The sequence below is a fragment of the Triturus cristatus genome, chromosome 12 (assembly GCF_964204655.1).
Source record: "Triturus cristatus chromosome 12, aTriCri1.1, whole genome shotgun sequence".
Lineage (NCBI taxonomy): Eukaryota > Metazoa > Chordata > Amphibia > Caudata > Salamandridae > Triturus > Triturus cristatus.
Genome location: NC_140595.1, coordinates 294,660,801 through 294,682,534, shown reverse-complemented (window position 1 = coordinate 294,682,534; position 21,734 = coordinate 294,660,801). Strand labels below are relative to the sequence as shown.

General features: G+C 44.5%; 1 protein-coding gene across 1 annotated transcript in view; it reads left to right on the top strand.

Moving 5' to 3' along the window:
* CFAP263 (cilia and flagella associated protein 263) overlaps window positions 1-7,214 on the top strand; it is a 125,452-nt gene extending 118,238 nt beyond the window's left edge. The window contains exon 9 of the mRNA XM_085639908.1: window positions 6,966-7,214. Within this exon, the coding sequence (XP_085496034.1) occupies window positions 6,966-7,022 (57 nt within the window). The 3' untranslated portion in view covers window positions 7,023-7,214. The remainder of the gene's footprint in view (window positions 1-6,965) is intronic.
* The last annotated feature ends 14,520 nt before the right edge of the window (window positions 7,215-21,734 follow it).

Genomic DNA, 21,734 nt, shown 5'->3' with positions numbered 1-21,734 from the left:
GGTGCACTGATGGTTGGGGGATGAAGTCTCCTTAGCTCCAGAGAGTCCTTGAGGCCAACAAGTCCTCCTGTTACCCCAAGTAAGCCCCACACAGCGGGATTGCTGAAAGGGCCTTCATGGCCCGCCCCCTTTCTCTACCACTGTGCAAACATGCCTCCTGGCACGCTACTAGTTGGGGGATGAAGCCCCCTTGGCTGCTGAGGGTCCTTGGGGTGAACAACTCCTTCTGTTACCTCCAGTAAGTCCCACACAGCTGGATTTCTGAGAGGTCTTCGGAGGCCATGGTATAGGTCTGTGAATGGGTTTGTGAATGGTTGTGTGGGAATGGGTGTATGAAAGGTTCTATGAGGGTGTGAGTGGGTGTGTTACTGATTTTGTGGATGATGTAATCAGTGATGTCACTGACCATATCATGAGTGATGTAATATGTGAGGTCATAAGTGGTGCTTTGTGGGGGCACAAGTTATAGTTACATCAGCTAACTATAACTGTTGAATTTCACTTGTTTTGTACAAGTGAATCCTGTGCCGAACTATGACGTCCCTGTAACTTTGTTTTTTTCAGTGCATTTCTAAGGTTTTTTAAATTCCATTTCCTAACTATAACGTCCCTTTAACCTTTGTTTTTTTCAATATATATATATATATATATATATATATATATATATATATATATATATATATATATATATATATATATATATATATATATATATATTGCCACATTGTAGCCCTTGTTGACGCCGGCGCTCTAATCCAAGGCGGTGCGTTTTTTCCGGCAGGGCCACGCCGGTTTCAATCAAAAGAAGGTCAAATCTCCTGCTCACGACAGTATTATTCTGTTTAGAAAGACGCACTCACTCGTGTGTACGGCAATTAATTAAAATAAAGCCGCCTCAAACTTCTGAAAAACACGAATGAGTGCGTCTTTCTAAACAGAATCAGGCTGTCGTGAGCAGGAGATTTGACCTTCTTTTGATATATATATATATATATATATATATATATATATATATATATATATATATATATATATATATATATATATATATATATATATATATATATATATATCCATATGCAAGCACACCACAATTGAGGCGCCACACACGGTATGTTGGTTCACCTTTTTAATTGGCAGGATGGCAGGGAAATAACAGCACCACCTTGTCAGCAAAGTTCATGGCCATACGCGTTTCAGGTTAGTCACCCTTGTTCACTGGCATCCGGTGGGGAGAAAGCAGCAACAGTTCTTTCGCCGCATTCGCAGCTATTTGAAGTAAGTCCGCCCCAATGGGCGTGTCTCAAAATTGCATTGTGGTCTTTGTTGTTCTTGATCCATAGTGGTTTGCCGCTGTAGCCCCAAGTAGCTTTAAACCTATAGTAGGTTACTGTCCCAGGTAGGGCTGAGTCCCCGCCTTTGTAGATCCCACCAACATGGTCACACCGTTCCTCTGTAGCTCGTTGTACTCAACGCGCTGGAGCCGCACATCTGCAGCGGGGCGTCTCGCGATCCGGAGCCGACCGCTATATATCCATATGCAAGCACACCACAATTGAGGCGCCACACACGGTATGTTGGTTCACCTTTTTAATTGGCAGGATGGCAGGGAAATAACAGCACCACCTTGTCAGCAAAGTTCATGGCCATACGCGTTTCAGGTTAGTCACCCTTGTTCACTGGCATCCGGTGGGGAGAAAGCAGCAACAGTTCTTTCGCCGCATTCGCAGCTATTTGAAGTAAGTCCGCCCCAATGGGCGTGTCTCAAAATTGCATTGTGGTCTTTGTTGTTCTTGATCCATAGTGGTTTGCCGCTGTAGCCCCAAGTAGCTTTAAACCTATAGTAGGTTACTGTCCCAGGTAGGGCTGAGTCCCCGCCTTTGTAGATCCCACCAACATGGTCACACCGTTCCTCTGTAGCTCGTTGTACTCAACGCGCTGGAGCCGCACATCTGCAGCGGGGCGTCTCGCGATCCGGAGCCGACCGCTATATATCCATATGCAAGCACACCACAATTGAGGCGCCACACACGGTATGTTGGTTCACCTTTTTAATTGGCAGGATGGCAGGGAAATAACAGCACCACCTTGTCAGCAAAGTTCATGGCCATACGCGTTTCAGGTTAGTCACCCTTGTTCACTGGCATCCGGTGGGGAGAAAGCAGCAACAGTTCTTTCGCCGCATTCGCAGCTACCTACCTGGGACAGTAACCTACTATAGGTTTAAAGCTACTTGGGGCTACAGCGGCAAACCACTATGGATCAAGAACAACAAAGACCACAATGCAATTTTGAGACACGCCCATTAGGGCGGACTTACTTCAAATAGCTGCGAATGCGGCGAAAGAACTGTTGCTGCTTTCTCCCCACCGGATGCCAGTGAACAAGGGTGACTAACCTGAAACGCGTATGGCCATGAACTTTGCTGACAAGGTGGTGCTGTTATTTCCCTGCCATCCTGCCAATTAAAAAGGTGAACCAACATACCGTGTGTGGCGCCTCAATTGTGGTGTGCTTGCATATGGATATATAGCGGTCGGCTCCGGATCGCGAGACGCCCCGCTGCAGATGTGCGGCTCCAGCGCGTTGAGTACAACGAGCTACAGAGGAACGGTGTGACCATGTTGGTGGGATCTACAAAGGCGGGGACTCAGCCCTACCTGGGACAGTAACCTACTATAGGTTTAAAGCTACTTGGGGCTACAGCGGCAAACCACTATGGATCAAGAACAACAAAGACCACAATGCAATTTTGAGACACGCCCATTAGGGCGGACTTACTTCAAATAGCTGCGAATGCGGCGAAAGAACTGTTGCTGCTTTCTCCCCACCGGATGCCAGTGAACAAGGGTGACTAACCTGAAACGCGTATGGCCATGAACTTTGCTGACAAGGTGGTGCTGTTATTTCCCTGCCATCCTGCCAATTAAAAAGGTGAACCAACATACCGTGTGTGGCGCCTCAATTGTGGTGTGCTTGCATATGGATATATAGCGGTCGGCTCCGGATCGCGAGACGCCCCGCTGCAGATGTGCGGCTCCAGCGCGTTGAGTACAACGAGCTACAGAGGAACGGTGTGACCATGTTGGTGGGATCTACAAAGGCGGGGACTCAGCCCTACCTGGGACAGTAACCTACTATAGGTTTAAAGCTACTTGGGGCTACAGCGGCAAACCACTATGGATCAAGAACAACAAAGACCACAATGCAATTTTGAGACACGCCCATTAGGGCGGACTTACTTCAAATAGCTGCGAATGCGGCGAAAGAACTGTTGCTGCTTTCTCCCCACCGGATGCCAGTGAACAAGGGTGACTAACCTGAAACGCGTATGGCCATGAACTTTGCTGACAAGGTGGTGCTGTTATTTCCCTGCCATCCTGCCAATTAAAAAGGTGAACCAACATACCGTGTGTGGCGCCTCAATTGTGGTGTGCTTGCATATGGATATATAGCGGTCGGCTCCGGATCGCGAGACGCCCCGCTGCAGATGTGCGGCTCCAGCGCGTTGAGTACAACGAGCTACAGAGGAACGGTGTGACCATGTTGGTGGGATCTACAAAGGCGGGGACTCAGCCCTACCTGGGACAGTAACCTACTATAGGTTTAAAGCTACTTGGGGCTACAGCGGCAAACCACTATGGATCAAGAACAACAAAGACCACAATGCAATTTTGAGACACGCCCATTAGGGCGGACTTACTTCAAATAGCTGCGAATGCGGCGAAAGAACTGTTGCTGCTTTCTCCCCACCGGATGCCAGTGAACAAGGGTGACTAACCTGAAACGCGTATGGCCATGAACTTTGCTGACAAGGTGGTGCTGTTATTTCCCTGCCATCCTGCCAATTAAAAAGGTGAACCAACATACCGTGTGTGGCGCCTCAATTGTGGTGTGCTTGCATATGGATATATAGCGGTCGGCTCCGGATCGCGAGACGCCCCGCTGCAGATGTGCGGCTCCAGCGCGTTGAGTACAACGAGCTACAGAGGAACGGTGTGACCATGTTGGTGGGATCTACAAAGGCGGGGACTCAGCCCTACCTGGGACAGTAACCTACTATAGGTTTAAAGCTACTTGGGGCTACAGCGGCAAACCACTATGGATCAAGAACAACAAAGACCACAATGCAATTTTGAGACACGCCCATTAGGGCGGACTTACTTCAAATAGCTGCGAATGCGGCGAAAGAACTGTTGCTGCTTTCTCCCCACCGGATGCCAGTGAACAAGGGTGACTAACCTGAAACGCGTATGGCCATGAACTTTGCTGACAAGGTGGTGCTGTTATTTCCCTGCCATCCTGCCAATTAAAAAGGTGAACCAACATACCGTGTGTGGCGCCTCAATTGTGGTGTGCTTGCATATGGATATATAGCGGTCGGCTCCGGATCGCGAGACGCCCCGCTGCAGATGTGCGGCTCCAGCGCGTTGAGTACAACGAGCTACAGAGGAACGGTGTGACCATGTTGGTGGGATCTACAAAGGCGGGGACTCAGCCCTACCTGGGACAGTAACCTACTATAGGTTTAAAGCTACTTGGGGCTACAGCGGCAAACCACTATGGATCAAGAACAACAAAGACCACAATGCAATTTTGAGACACGCCCATTAGGGCGGACTTACTTCAAATAGCTGCGAATGCGGCGAAAGAACTGTTGCTGCTTTCTCCCCACCGGATGCCAGTGAACAAGGGTGACTAACCTGAAACGCGTATGGCCATGAACTTTGCTGACAAGGTGGTGCTGTTATTTCCCTGCCATCCTGCCAATTAAAAAGGTGAACCAACATACCGTGTGTGGCGCCTCAATTGTGGTGTGCTTGCATATGGATATATAGCGGTCGGCTCCGGATCGCGAGACGCCCCGCTGCAGATGTGCGGCTCCAGCGCGTTGAGTACAACGAGCTACAGAGGAACGGTGTGACCATGTTGGTGGGATCTACAAAGGCGGGGACTCAGCCCTACCTGGGACAGTAACCTACTATAGGTTTAAAGCTACTTGGGGCTACAGCGGCAAACCACTATGGATCAAGAACAACAAAGACCACAATGCAATTTTGAGACACGCCCATTAGGGCGGACTTACTTCAAATAGCTGCGAATGCGGCGAAAGAACTGTTGCTGCTTTCTCCCCACCGGATGCCAGTGAACAAGGGTGACTAACCTGAAACGCGTATGGCCATGAACTTTGCTGACAAGGTGGTGCTGTTATTTCCCTGCCATCCTGCCAATTAAAAAGGTGAACCAACATACCGTGTGTGGCGCCTCAATTGTGGTGTGCTTGCATATGGATATATAGCGGTCGGCTCCGGATCGCGAGACGCCCCGCTGCAGATGTGCGGCTCCAGCGCGTTGAGTACAACGAGCTACAGAGGAACGGTGTGACCATGTTGGTGGGATCTACAAAGGCGGGGACTCAGCCCTACCTGGGACAGTAACCTACTATAGGTTTAAAGCTACTTGGGGCTACAGCGGCAAACCACTATGGATCAAGAACAACAAAGACCACAATGCAATTTTGAGACACGCCCATTAGGGCGGACTTACTTCAAATAGCTGCGAATGCGGCGAAAGAACTGTTGCTGCTTTCTCCCCACCGGATGCCAGTGAACAAGGGTGACTAACCTGAAACGCGTATGGCCATGAACTTTGCTGACAAGGTGGTGCTGTTATTTCCCTGCCATCCTGCCAATTAAAAAGGTGAACCAACATACCGTGTGTGGCGCCTCAATTGTGGTGTGCTTGCATATGGATATATATATATATATATATATTTCGAACCAGTACTCCTTCCACTTCCACCAGAGAACCCCCGGCGGCGAAGAGAGAGACACGAACCACTTCTGATTTCAGGCAAGATGTTTTAATTCACCAAACAGCAGTCGACAGATGACGCGTTTCGGGCTCAGGCGCCCTTGTTCACATAAAGGCTGTGTGTAATAGATGCCATTTTTAAATAAAATGCCCTTCCCACTGAGGTCACATGTTCACGGAACAAACCAACGGACATAGCAGAAAGACTTAATGGTGTGTTATGCATCACTGTACTAACGCTGTTCCAACAGAACTAAATTCATTGTTCAAAAAAAGTTTTGATGCTGAAACTACAAAATATATACATTGAGGAATTCATTTGTAATATATATATATATATATATATAATGTAAGACAGATGCAAGACTGTATTAAGGCTAAAACCACCCATAAATTCTCTACCAACTAGCACATGTGTTACTTGCTAGTTGCCATATTTTCACACTCTTCGTTGTCCTAATATTGTGGAAAGTCTCTGAAGGTGGTGCTTTGTATCTTTTAGAGCCCTAGAGATTTATCCTTATTCCTCCAACCCCCACTAATAGTTAGGTAAGTATGGTGTCTTGCATTGCTTTGTAAATCCTGTTTGTTTAGATGTTCTTTATATTACATTTTAACTGAATAATTGTAGATTTTAAATGAACCTTGTATGCAACTATCCATAAACAGCTCATGTCTGCCACTATTTGACATTTGCACAATTTCCTGTGTACTTGTAGGTAGTTCGCCATCCTAGTCTGAAGGAATAGCACTACTTGCAAGTCTTTCAGTACATTCTACACTTATATTGACTTCTTGACCTGAAGAACTGATCCTCAATTCCAGATTCCAGCTCCAATGGCCACCTGTTTCCATTGATGTAAAAATGGTTTAATCACATGAATTAAGATAGGGACAATTACGCTCTAATAGACCTTATTTAACTAGAGAGAAGATTCTGAATGCACATCTATGCAGTTATCCATATATAACTCATGTCTGCCTCTATTTGAAGTCATTTGCATAATTTTCCTGTGTGCCTGTAGGTAGCCCATTGGCATACGAGGGAACTGCAATCCAGCTGCGTGTACACTCCTGCATTTATGGCTATAAATATTGAGGCACAGATTTAGTCCAGTTTACCATTCTCTTAACTCTCTTTCCCACTGCAGATGTCTTTGAAAACATACCGCAAGGCATGGGACCAGATGAGGATGGCTAGTAACTAGTCGCAGACTTTCAACCAGGACTACGGTTTCTAGTGACTGTGCTGATCAAGGAACCTTGAAAGGGGATATACCACAGATGAAAAAGCACATCCCACTACTAATTCTTATGAAAGAGACACCATAATACTTATTAAGAGAAATAAAAGATAACAGATTCTGTATTTGTGTTCGAATAAATAATGCTTGCCTTTACACAGAGGTATGTCTCCTCCTTATACATTATCACTAATCCTTTCCTAACCACATCAAGCATTGGACATTGAATATCTTCATTTGAACTGTGTTGGTTAGTAGAGTATAGTTTTAATCCTGCCTCTGGCATGAGATGTCTTTAGTTGTTGTCAATGTGTAACGTCATAACCTCTTCTCAGCCATTAAGATATATACTCATTCAAAAGTTAAAATACAGCGTATTGGACTTGATTCAAGTGATGGCTTTATTAGTTTGAATTACTGTAACTTAATATCAATAGCACATCTGGACTCCTCTCATAGTGATTCCCTGTCATGTTTGAGTTTTGTATTCATTTATTTCTTTTAGGCAGAAAAACCCTTTTCCACAATTTCTGAGCAAAATGTAAAATTCATATAAATTCAGCCCAACACAGTAATATCCGACATAATTTATTTTACCATATTAGTTCCTAATGAATATGATGTTTTTGGCATACACCATACACAATTTTAAAACTTTTTGGGCATAGAATGGGCCACAATTATTTAAAGTGCCTCAGTTCTGTACAACTGTAAATTATCTTTTGCAGAGGGTCAGGGGCATTTTTGATTTACACTATTTTAGACTTCCACCCTTATTCAGTGTCCAGTGGTATATCTGCTCCTCAGTTAATTTTCAGTTGGCACTTTTTTACCTCTATCAAGGGGAGTCATAGTAGGGAAGGTCTTCGTCAGGATTCCAGTCCAAACATTTATGCAGTATGTTGAAAAGTCCTTGATCCTGAAGGACACAATACCCATAATCTGAAGCCTTAGTACTTCTTGCATGTCTTTCAATGCATTCTTCTATACTTATGTCACCTTCTTGGTGTGAAGAACTGATCCTCAATTCCAGCTCCAAAGGGCACCTGGTTCCAGAGATGAAAATATGTTGTAATCACATGAATGAAGATAGGTATAATTAAGCTCTAATAGGCCTTATTTAAGAGACAAAGCTATTCAAGTCGCCATAAGAGGACCAAAGTACCAAATGCTACTTACCAGCTCTTAGTTTTGTCCTGAAGAGTTCAGCGCACCAAAATTAAAGTTGGTTTTAAACCATGCTGGGCTGTGAAGGAGATTTTTTTTGTTCAAACTGTCCTCCAAAGCCATTTGTCAATTGTGTGGCTTGAGTCATTTGCACAGATTTCAGAGAATACCTTCTGAAGAGCTCTTGAAGATTTCCTGCTTTCCTTGGTGTGCTGTATAAATCTTGAAGTTATAAAAGCTTATGGTCATGGGATCTCATAGCCTATCCACTTGCTGGCCTGAGCTTGAACCATTGAACAAGGAGGACAGTGTACTGGGCAGCATACGTTTTCATGCATTAAAATTGTTGTTGTTGTCATTACTGTTTAACATAACTTCCGAAAGTTCCCAATCTGATGACTTGAAATGAATCAAGCATGTGAATCTGTGAAAGATCCATTGCTGGAGGAATTTCAATTGATGACATAACTGTGTACTGCCTCAGTTCCCATAAGTCATTTTCATGAACTCCTTGTTGTCAACATACTTGGCCAACCTACTGGGAATTAAGCACTCTGGAGATGCTTACCATGCCGTTACACCAAGGGACAGGTCAACAGATGTGGAATAAAAATAACTCCATACTCTGCAATTTAAGTAGAATATAAATGTATCCCTATATTTCATGATCACACGTGAGGTGGCCTACAAACAGGTATTCTCTTGGGCGTTTACAAAAACAGAACTTACTGAATCCTGAGCTGTCCCACATTTCTACACTGTATAGTGGGCGGACCTTGGAGAGAAAAAGCTTCAGTTAGAAAAACACGTGAGAGAAACTATTCTTCTACCAGAGGCTATTTTGCAGTTAGTGATGGCCTTCAGAACTTTTTCTGTTGTCTCACAGCCGTCCACTCACGAGCTCAGCCCTTTGCCTGTGTGCAAGCTTACATGTATCAAGTTCACTCCTTTCTTTCTTGTGCCCTCAGATAAATTTGGCAGTAGTCTAGTAGTTTCTCTGACACATGCGTTTCATAAAAACATAGGATTAGAGTAATACTTCACAGAGTCATTATGATAGAATATTTAAGAGCTAATTCAGCCCTTAGAGGATTCATTGTTAACAACACCCCGAGAATTTTTCTAGAAGACGCAACATTCCGTAAAGAATGGGTACAAATAGCCTGGCATTATATAAGAGATTAGCTAATCCTATTAATAAGATACTAGTCGATAAATAAAGAGACAAATGAATATAAATAATATCTGACACAGTCCAAAATCGAACAAATTCGAAAAGATGTCACTCGCTTTGCTTTCAATAAAACATACCCATAATCAACTGCTGAATATAGTATTCCATTGGGGTATAATTCTGACACATTCGAGAACAACTCATCAGATGGCAGATCAACAGACTCTGATTCAAGGTGAAGTGACAATGAACAGAAATGGACCAATAGGAATAGGAACAGGAACAGGAGGAGACCTTGGATGCAATCATGGTCAGGATATAATTATCCAACACCATCTCCTATGCCATTCTTTCAACCCACAAGGCCACCAATTGCCACCTTTTATTACAATGTTTAACCTCAATTTTCAAAACACCTATCGCCCAACCTTTTTAGGCAGGGGCCAAAATCAAAAGGGAGGGAGGAGAAAGGTCCATTGGGAAGAGAGTGAGGGAGAGACACGAACAAATACCAGAGTAAACACCAGGAATATGTCAGCACAGCAGGGAGCGAGCACATCAACAACCTAGTCACGAATGTCAGACAAAACATTAACACCAATACAGAAACAAGTACTGAATAAAGGATAAGGATTTGTACCTACCCCCCATTTTGATAAATTCCACCTAAAATGCAAACTAGCAGGTTTCTTTCGGAAACTATGCCTAAAAGCCCATTTTGGTGAACAAAACCTTGCTGGGGACCTCTCAGATACTGGCCTATGAAAGAAATTGACAGATTTCCCTCCCACACATGCAACACCAGTGGAAATACTGACCTATGAAAAGGCGGTCTACACAGAAATTGAAACACAAACACCACCCTGCCTTCACTCACAGTTACTACCGCACGTTGCTTACAAATGCATTGAGTCCACTCCCACATCTGATATGTCTGAGTAAGGGTCCAATGATGAAGCAAGCCATGGGTGGTACCTGTGGGTGAGGACCCTAATAATATATATTTTATATATACATCTGTGTATATACTCATAAAAACTCTTTTTAGATCTTAATACTGGTCTGAGACAAATATAAGGTGAGCACCGATTTACCTGGGTGCTGTCACTTACCGGTCTCAGATACACCACATACATGCACTTTATTATACTCAAGGTATCTCCTCCCTTAGTTTGTTGAAGCATATTGTTTGGGAAGATGAGGGTATACCTATTATAAAGACTCCTCACTCCTTAAGTCGGAGGGATGGACAGATCAGGCCACTAGGCGCAGGTGAAAATTGACAAATACACCAAGACCACAGGGGGGGGGGGTGCGACGGCTACCTCACAAGGCATCTCAGCAAGACCTGAAGACATTCAACCTCTTTCATAGATGTGATACTGTTAGCTATTAAATACACTAGATTGGCCTTGGAGGGGAAGATGGGGGGATCTGAGCTGGCTTGACTTTGGATGCAGCAAGACCTCCATAACACAGCAGCAGGAGTAAAGAACTTTGAGACATATTGCACTATCCCACCTACTTGCTACCTCCAGGTGTCTGGAGGAACAAGCTGAAGATGCAGAAGGGCGGGCAAGTCGGAACAATATCTGGATCTTAGGGGGTCCCAGAAGAGGCGGAGGTACAATCTATTGAGCAGTTCTTCATCACCTCGCTGAAGACATGGGTACTACTGGACAATCTTTCCCAATACTTTTTTATCTAAAGGGTGCACAGGGCCCTGCGGTCAAGGCGCCCTGCTGGAACTCCATCAAGGCCTATCATAGCCATGCCTCCTCAAATATAATAATAGAGATGTTATCTTGGGGGTAGCTCACATGGTTGGTGCAGTGCTGTACGACAATCGGAAGGTTTATCCCTCCTTGGATTGTTTTTAAAGGGGGCTCGGTGTATCCTCTGTATATCAGCTTCCAAAACTTCTAATGCTACTGAAGGAATAAACAAATTGATTAGCTTATACACAAAGCCATTCAAATCTTTACCTTCCATATTTTCTGAAATAACCTTAAATTAATCCTCCTAGCGTTATTTTCTAAAGATTTAACTTGTGGGTTATTTCCACCCCCTTATTTAGATTTTCCATGGAAACTTCCATATTGGCTAATCTCTCTGTGAGATCAATTATCCTAGTTTCTAAAGTGTCGCAGGCACCTTGTATGGTGGCCTGTTTTTGTTCTGAGATGGCAAATTTGCATTTAATTCCCGCCGACAATTTGACTAAGTGACTCCATGCTGGGATGTTCTACAGAAGGCTGCACTTGTCCTTCCGTACTGGGGGGCACTACATGAGTCGATGCATCTACTTCACTCTCTCTATTGTCTCCATTAATTTCATGCAATTGCATGTTAAACCTGTTTGTTAGAACCACTCCCTTGCCCCAAGCCAACTTATTTTGCTTATCCATGTTATTGCTGTCCAAAGAATCGGACTGGGTTATAATATTATTACTGTCCATTGGGAGGACCAAAGAATCGGGCTGGGTTATAATGCTTATATCCTCTTTCCTGGCTTGTACTTTAAAAAAGGATCGCAGTGAAAGCGTAATCCTAACCTTCCACCTAGCTTTAAGATGAGATCCTTGATTTAACTTGTTACTTGTGCTATTCAATGGTAGTCGTGGGGAGAAGACAGAGTTATTCCCACTATTTTGAAGGTCCCCAGTAACAACACAAACTGGGGGAGATACTATAGAATTTGATTGTATTCAGTTTCCACTCCCCCCCCTCTTATCATAGAAATCGAAATGTTAATGCCTCTGTTCCTTAATGTGTTTCTGTTTTTACAGCTTCTGTCCCTCACTGATCTACCCCCACAGGAACTTCTTTCGCCCAGTGGTCCGGTTTCCTCTTTTGAAATGTCTTTGACAGCATTGTAGATGCGTTGATTCAGGGCGTTTCCCCTTATTTCCCTGTGACCGGCTCATAGAATCCTCCTCTGCCTTGCCTTCTGAGCTCAGCTTCTTCCTTATTGGGAGTGCAGTATTTGGCCCCAGTTCAGCTGCCACTCTGTGCTGATGCTGCCTAGAGACCCCCGAAACCCCTGCAGTGCAATTACTCTGCGGTCCCTGCGAAGACCTTGAGCCACATGCAGCCAGGAGCTTGCCCCACCTGCTGCCGGCCATCCGTGTTAGGCGCCCCGATATGCCTTGCTCATTTGCCAACAACCGGCACGCAAAAACTCTGCAAAACACCCAGGAACAAGGAAAAAATGCTGCATCCACTCACAGTAGGCTCTACATTAAAAAAAAAACATTCATCTTGTAGTAGCGTGGGGGATAAGAGCTCACGGCCAGCACAGCTACTAGCCGCCATGTTCCCCCTGGCAAAAAAGGTATTGTCGAGGGTTATGGAATTGACTCTCTATCCCTCCACAATTGACACCTTAAAAATGACTCGGAGCCCTGCCATTGTTTAAACCCCTTGTGCCACCATTGAGGTCATCGATTATGCTCCTGGCCAACGTATATGTTCCTATGCTTTTATAGTAACTTATGGATGAATTTGAGTATTGATTGTTTAGTACACTAACATGCATTTTAAAATTGGAGACTCTTGGCACTCCATTTGTTTAAACTCATTAAAAACTGTACCACCATTGAGAGGTCATCAACTATGCTCTTGGTCAACAAATGAATAATTATTTTGTTTTTTAAGTTGTTATTTATTACATAACAGTGCTGTAAGTACAATAATTTTAATTAATTGTGTATGATCTGAAGACATTTGACATTAGTCAAGGGAGTATAGAAAGTATCATGGTTTTTTAAAACTCTATCTGAGAAGAAATCTGACAGCATGCCAGAGAGCACCACTGAGTGCTTAGTAGTCTGTGCCTAGCATGACAGAAACGTCAAAGAAGTAGCAATTGAGAACACCTCATTGAAGGCATTCCAGGCCTTGAGTATCTGGTCACCATAGTTGTTTGCTTTTCTAGATAAAACTATTATCTTATAAGATTTAAGAGCTTGCCTCAGCAAGGATTTAGCCTTAGGGCCATAATCTATCTAATTTATCCAGCGTTCCTGCTTCAATTTCTTAAATACTAATTTGGCTTTTCATAAGGGAGACCACACCAAGGATGAGTCTCTTAGAAGAGGGGGTGGTCGCTGCAAGCGTCCTTTCCACCACTTGTGAAGCCCATTGCAAACAAATTCCATAATCAGTGTCAACAGATGAAACAAGCGCTCTGGGCCCTACCTCATTTACAGCAGTAGATATAGTCTACGAGGCAAGCTTGACTCAGGGCCTCTTGGCGGAGTATTAAGTTCCTGCAAGGTCATTGGATTTTAATCACAGCACAGTGGAAAGCCTAAAATAGATCTACAATGATTGGACCAGGCTACCGGTATAATACTGCCACATTTTACCAATCCATCAGTAGAAAAAAAATCTAATCTATGACCTGTTTGGTGAGTGTCTCCTTCAACCCCTTGTGCCATCTTTAATGCTGCCAGCGAGTAGATTAAATTAGCTGCAGAGGCATTGCTTGACTTATGAACCCAAACATTAAAATCCCCTAAAAAGAATGATAAAGCTAATAATGAGAGGGGTCAAATAATCAGCCTAAAATTAGCCAAAATTAGCAAGTTACAGGGGAAAGATAACAAAAGATACCCCTATTGGTAATAAAGGGGGGAGCACAATTGAAAAGCCCAACAGCTCTGCATAAGGCAATGGACTTACAGAGAAGTTGTTTAATTGATGGTTCAAATCTCTTTATTCAGTTTCATGTCAAGTATAGCAACAGAAGAGCATCACAGCATTCTGCTTATGATTCAAGCATTGTCTTCCATATTCAGTAACAGTACAACATTCCCAGAAACAAACCCACCTCCCTGTCCCACCCCCCTCGCTACTCCGTAAAGAAGAGGTTATGGTACGACACAGGAGATTTAGCAGCCAGTGCCTATTTATTGTTTGTCAGCAGGGTGGGGGCACATCTGTCAAGCAAAGTATGCAGAGGTAATTGGGACAGGTAGGTTCCTGAAATTATGTAGATAAAAGTCTGAGAAATGGGCCCCATAGTTCCCTGAAGGAGACCCCAGAGACAGCGAGAAAAGAGTGAATAGAGAGAATATGCCGTAATCGGTGAAGCCACCCGTGATGCGTGGGTAAACGTCCAGTACCCCAGTGCGAGAGGATATTTTGGAATGCAGCCCCCAAAGCTATCCCTATCTGCCTCCCCCTTCGTGATGTGAGTGGAAAGGTAAGGGGATTAGGTAAGCCAAGAATCATGTAGGCGGGGAACATAGGGAGTTGTGTGTCTAAATGTAAATCTATGTTGTCCAGAATCTTAGTTCAATAATCCGTTAACCGGGGGCAATCCCATAGCAAATGTAACAAGGCGCCATGAGAGCTGCAACCTCTCCAGCAGTCTGGGCTTCGCTCCGGGTTGCCCCTGTGAAGGCACACTGGGGTGAGGTCCAATAAGTGGCTATCTTAGTGGCAGTTTCAATAATAGCAGTATTGTGAGCTGCATGACGTGCCCCGTAATAGATCTTTCCCACCTCTTTGGAGGTCAACTGCCTACCTAGCTCCGTCTCCCACCTCGTCTGGCTGGGTATAAATCAGGGCCACGCAGGTTGGGATAGAGAATTATATAGATCAGTAATAAGCCTTTTATCAGAGTGTTTAAGCACTAGCCACTTCTCATAGGGCGTGAGCTGTCTTTGTACTGCAGGGCAGTTAGACATGTGCATGAGCCAGTTGCGTATTTGCAGATAGCGCAATGTCTCAGTCTCTGGAAGATTGTACTGGGAGCTCAACTGAGTGAATGCTATTACCCCCGACTCGTCAAAAAGGTGGCCCACTGAGCGGCATTGCGTCTGTCACCAGGCTGCACATGCCCCTTGTTGTAAGCTCGGGGAGAAGTCTGCATTATCGAATAATGGTGTCAGAGGGAAGGGGAATGATGTGAGGCCCCGTCGGGTCCCCACTTGGTCCCAGACCTCCATAGTCGTCCTGGTAATAGGGGACACATTTAGGCTCTTTGGTCTTTGTGGCTTCCTTAGGAGGGGGGCCTTCCACAAGTGCAAACCTGCTACGGCCCTGTTCTGGAATAACAAGTGCTTCTCCGATCTATCTCTGTTCCACTCCACAAGATAACGCAGCTGCGCTGTTAGAGGTTGGGTATACCCAAATCTCTCGCGTTGGGAGGTTGATGGCTCAGATCCTTTCATATTTGAGGTCTCTAGCTCATCTACACAAAGTGATTCATCGATTTCTGTAATATTAAAATCACCCCCTTTGGAGGTGTCACTGGTAGAGTTTCAAAAAGGTAGAGAGTTCTAGGTAAGGTAGTCATTTGGAGGGCAGCCACTCATCCAAGCCATGAGAGACAATGGTGTTTCCAGTGAGATAAATCTTCCCAAATTTGGCGGAGTAAAGAACCGTAGTTTAGTGTAGCGGTCAACTGGAATGAGGAGGCCAGAGGGATTCCCAAATATGGTATGGACTGGTGTGCCCACTGTAATGGGTATCGTGCCTTAAGTTGGGTCACCAATGAAGGGGGAAATCGATATGTTGAGGCCTTGAGATTTACTAACATTAACGTGGAATCCCACTGCACGACCAAAAGCGGTCAACTCATTTAAAAAGGCTGGAAGGGCCATGCCGGAGTTGACTAACGATACCAGGACCAGGACATTATCTGCTTATAAGCTGATCATGTGCCGTTCCTCCCCCAAAGGAAACTCCAGTAATGTTGGGGTTGTCTCTGAGCTGTTGAGCCATAGGTTTCATATAGAGACCAAATAACAGGGTTGACAGAGGGCATCGCTGTTGTGTGCCTCTGCTAATGGGAAAGGGTGCAGACGTTTGTCCATTGACCCTCACTGCCGCTGAGGGGTAGCTGTAACAGCTTTAGACCAATGCTTTCAATCGGGCACTGAAGCGAGAGCCGAAGTGGGAGAGAGTCGCTTCAAAGTATGACCAGTGCACGCGGTCGAACGCCTTCTCAGCGTCAATCGTTAGCAGCAATGTCTCTCTGTCTAAACAAGTACTTTTATCTATAAGATGTAGTATATGTTTAGTATTTTCACTACATTGTCTTTGGGGGATAAAACCTGCTTGGACCGGACCAATAATGCTGGGCATCTGAGGTCCTAGTCTTGAGGCCAGTATGCTTGTGAAAAGCTTGAAGTACACGCTCAAAAGATATATTGGACTATATGAGCTGCATTGCTGTGTTTCCCGGGTTTCAGAATGATCTATATTAGTGAGGGGGAAATAGTTCCTGGACCCTAGAAGGAATTGAACAGTCTGGGAAGGATTGGGGCCAGGACATGACAGAAAGTTTTATAAAGAACCACTGGGAATCCATCCAGTCCAAGGGAGTTTAGGGGTTTCTGATGGGACACTGCAGAGATAACCTCCTCCAGCTGGATAGGGCTGTCCAGAGGCGCTGCCTGTGTTGCTGTAAGTCATGCTCACATCCTGCAGATATAAAGCTGGGGCAATCCAAGTCGAGGTCTTGTCCTGCATAAAGTTCTTTATAAAAGTCTCGAAATGCTGAGGCTATTCACTTGTGTCCAGCAATTCACTACCATTGGGTGCCCGCAGGGAGTGAACACCTGTCATCTGTCGCTGGGCCCTCAGTTTGGTAGCTAGAAGGTGTCCGCACTTGTCCCCCCTATATAGAAAAAATATTTTAATTTAAGCACTGCATATTCAGCTTTTTCTAGGTCTTTACTCGCTAATTGGGATTGTGCGGCCTGTAGCTAGCGCCATATCCTCGGGGCTCGGTGCGCTGGTGTATACGTTCTAGTTCCTTCACCTGGCTAGACAGACGGTCCTTTTTCTCTTTGCGGATCTTATTGTCTGCCACCGAGATAGCGATTAACTCTTCCCTTATCACAGCCTTCAGGGTCTCCCAGAGCGTGGAGATAGTGATCTCTGGGGTATCGTTCAATTCTAGGAAGGTGAGAATTGCTCGAGTAATCTGTGAAACGACCTCAGGCGTTGCAAGAGGGTCTTCTGCAATCTCCATGTTTTTGTGGGGCGTTCTGTTTGGGGGAATTTCAAGGTGAGGGAAACTGTGGCATGGTCAGATAAGGCCACAGGTTCTATGTCCGATGCTACAGTGAGAGCGTGTACGTCTTTTGTCCCTAAAAAATAATCAAGTTGTGCGTATGTTTTATGTGCATGTGAGAAAAAGGTATGTTCGAGCATCTATGGGTGAAGTTTTCTACAAAGCTCTCGCAGCCCCACTTCCCTCGGCCATTTAGCACCTCCCTCCTTGGATAGGGCCCCTGTGTGGCCATGGCATTGTGTCATTCTTTCTTTAGCATTATCAAACACTAGATTGAGGTCACCTCCCAGGAGGGTACGCCATTCCAAAGAGGACATTACCTCCGACACCGCTTTGTGTAAGAATTGTTCTTGACTTTCATTAGGGGTTTAAATTGAGCCCACTACAAAGGATTGGTCCCAATAGATATGATGTATGCAAGTAGTCTACCCTTTATGTCTGCCATTTTCGGGCCTACTCTCTCCCGGAAAGATTTAGATATTATTATGGCGACTTCTGCGGTTTTAGTGGAGGCAGATGAAAGGAACTGGTGAGGAAAGGCACAGGATCAGAGTAGATGCCAATCCTTTGTCAGAAGGTGGGTCTCCTGGAGTAAGCAAATGTCTGCCTCAGAGTGTTCCAGATATGAAAAAAACTGCCCGACATTTCATCTGGTTGTTGAGACCAATTACATTCAATGTGTGGATTTTAACCATTGTTCGGGCCATTTAAATGTGTGGTGCCGTGAGGCTAAGCTTGGGTTCAATGTTCAGGATGTGCCCCTTCCTTGCCTCTGGTTGTGGCAGAGACACGCATTGCTAAACCACGTGTGCCTCTACCATGCAGCCCGAACCACGAATGTGACTTATCCACGCATTCCTTTACCACGCATTTTCGTTGTAAAGGCATGAATGGTAAAGGGGTATGCATGGTTAAGGTTCACCACCACTCCAACCCACCCGCCCTGCCCTAAGCCCTAAAATTCGACCCCCCTTCCTTGAGCTCTAAACCTGCACTGCCCTTAAAACTACCCCTTCCCCTGCCCTGAGGCCTAAAACCATGCCTCTTACCGTATACTAGCCAACCCCACCCCACACTCTTCCTAAAAATTCCCCCACCCCCGCCCTGAGACATAAATCACCCGTTTTCAAAACAACACTGACCTCTTCCACTGCCCTGAGGTCTAAAACCCTGCCCCCAATTAAAAAAACTACCCCGATCCCTCCAACCTGAGCCCTAAAACCGCCCCCACTCCTCAAAACTCTCCCAAACCCAGCCCATAAAACTACCCCGCTATGAGCCCTAAAAACCTGCCCACTTTCTTAAATTGCCCCGATCCTCCGCCCTGACTCCTAAAAGTGACCTCCACCACTAAAAAATGCCCCCCCCCAAACCAGGCCCCTGCCCCACTTATCTGTTCCTGCATCTGTAGCTTCCTGTTCCGACGCTTCCCCACCAACCTGAACACTAGATCGCTATCTGCCTTAACCACGCACATGCGTGGTTAAGGCAGATGCCTTGTCCAGGCAAGCATGGTTACTCTTGAGGTGTTCCAGAAAGCGTGGCTCTGGCTGCGTTGTTCCAGGAGTTCCCCCTTGCCCCTCAGCTACGGTCCCTGAGAGGAGTGTGTCTACTCCACAATGTATCATTGTCGATGGTGAGGACTGTTCCCAAACAAAACAAGCATTTGCAATGCAATAGGTCTCGCATTTGCAAGAGTTAGAGCTCTTGGCATTGAAAATGACAATGTTTTTTACCTTTGTTTTTTTTGTATGCAATGGAGTGATGTTTGCATAGCGCTATTGCCATTCGTATGACCTTTCGGCGCTGGAGAACCAGAAAGTGGGAAAAAGGTTATGAGGGGGGGATGACCAGAGTAATATGCAGGCTGGTAAAAAAAATACCATCATCCAGGAAATAGCAAACACTCATAGGGAATGCAAGATTAAGTAAAGGTTGTGAAATGTAAGCAAGAACAACATAGTTAAAAAGGTCCCCACCACCTTTTATGGCTCCTTTTTAAATTAAAATGGGCAAGTATGTCATGCACTGAGAAGACCTAAAAGGTTGAAAATGAACATTAGTAAAAGGTGTTTAGTACAAGGCTGTCAAGGTACTTAGGTCAATAAAAAGAACCCCTTTGGGTCAATCCACATTTACCACATCACACTTGCACACGGAACCTCAAATCACCAATGTGAGAACAGCGGACGGAGGTACAAAGTAATCACAAAATAACTCTAGTGTAAAAGATACAAAATAATCAATAATAAAAATACAAGTATCTAAATATCAGTGTACATCACACAACATACATTTAATATTTAAAAAAGATAGTTTCCTATCTAAGCTACATATAGCAATAAAATCACACAAAAGTTTAGAAAATAATATTGGCCTAATACACAATGAAAAATCAAATGCTGCTGAAAAGAATTGGGAAACCAGGTAGGAAGAATACTTCCAAATCACAGAAAAGTACTACTTGATTAGAAATAAATCAATTTTAATCATCTCAAACATTATTCCATAGATCATATGTAATACAATTGTTCATAAAGATTTGGAGTAGACTTTTCTTCTCATTGCATCTCGACGCGTTTCGGTGGGCACTAGTATATGGGCATCACCTTCTTCAGGAAAAACATATATAGTTCCCAATACCAATTTTAAAAATTCTAACAGATGTCTAGTTTATATGAATGCGGGCATAAATCGTCTCCAAGAGCAACCTATCCCGATATGAAGGTGCCAATAATTTCAATACCTCAAGTAAGTATCAAACTAAACTGGCTTTTATTGCGATATCTATCAGTTAAGTAAGGTACGTAGACAGCAGGTCGAAAGAATCACACGGGTCTCTCACCACATATTGAGGGGTGTCGTTATTTATGATATCACCAAAGCTTCTAGAGTCCGGTGTTAACATTGCGAAAGTAAAACAGACCATGCAGATGTTTGACATTGAGCTATATATGTGTAAACAATAAAACGATCCTTGAGAATGTCAGCAACTAAGAAATCACCTGAAAGCACTTAAATCATTTTGTAGGGTTAACTTTGTATCCCTAACTTAAAAGAAGCTTGAATTCTATGTGGCTGAACGTCAATCAACACGCGATTTTCTAGTGTCATTAATTGGCATGCTGTAGGGATTTAATCCTCCCAAATTTGTCATGCGGAAGTCATCTAGCAACTGAAAACGGAGCTGCAATACACCATAGATAAAAAAAATTATAGTGTCAGTGATACCAGTAAATTCATTTCATCATCCCAAATATTAAACAAATCGTTCATCTCAATATACAATTCCAGTCACGGTCACATCTGCAGTCAGTGGCAAGAGTTAACACACAGGTGAACGAAGAAAGGAACATCCCAGTGGCTGCCTGGAGTCTTCTACGGCAGAGGCAGGCAGCCCGTCCATAGCATGCAAGCCACAGAAATCCTGAGTGAAGCACCAGCCACAACTGTCATTTATTTGTCCTCCATCGTGCAAAACAATATTTAAAAAGAAAATGCAACCGCAGCGGCTGTGGAGTGACCACTAAAGAAACTTTTTACTCCTCATCAAAAATACAATGCATCGCAGCTCTGCATAGTAACACGTAAACACCAACATTCTAGTAGAACACTCACATGTTAAACAAGCATTGGAAATGCATTTGTCTGGTCCTGAGGCCGTACATGCATGCTCCAAGGCTGGGGAAGTGGGATGAGGGGGGCTGGAGCAGGGGTGGGCTGAAGCAAGGCATTCCTTAGCAGTGTGCAAGCAACTTAAAAAACACAAGCATTTGCAATGCAATAGATCTCACATTTGCGAGAGTTAGATCTACTGGCGTAAATGAAAAGGTCTTTTACCTATGTGTTTTGGTGTGGAATTGTATTCTGTGTTTGGATTGGAATTGTGTGGGGTGGAATTGAGTGGTGTGCAGTACATTTGTGTAGTGGAATAATGTGGTAAGGTGAATAGATAGGGGTAAATGCTGCACAGACTAAATAGAAAGGAAGATATAGAGAGGTAGTTTGCGCACATAGAGGTGAACAAACTCCTTACAGAGAAGCAGAGAGTGTGAGAGAAAAAGAGAAAGAAGGGGAGAGCAGGCAACAGATGGGAGGGAGCGCCTGGGTACGCAGAAAACACCCCATCAAGAGGAGGAGAGCGTGGGTTTGAGGGACAAACATTGAAAAGGCATGTAAAAATGGGGCTGGAAAACCTGAAATCAACCATATGAGAGAGGCGGGAAAAGTGTGTGAGAGAGCGAAAGAGAGGGGTGAGAGAGAGGGACGAGTGGGGTAGGCAAAAGGTGGGGGAGGCGAGAGG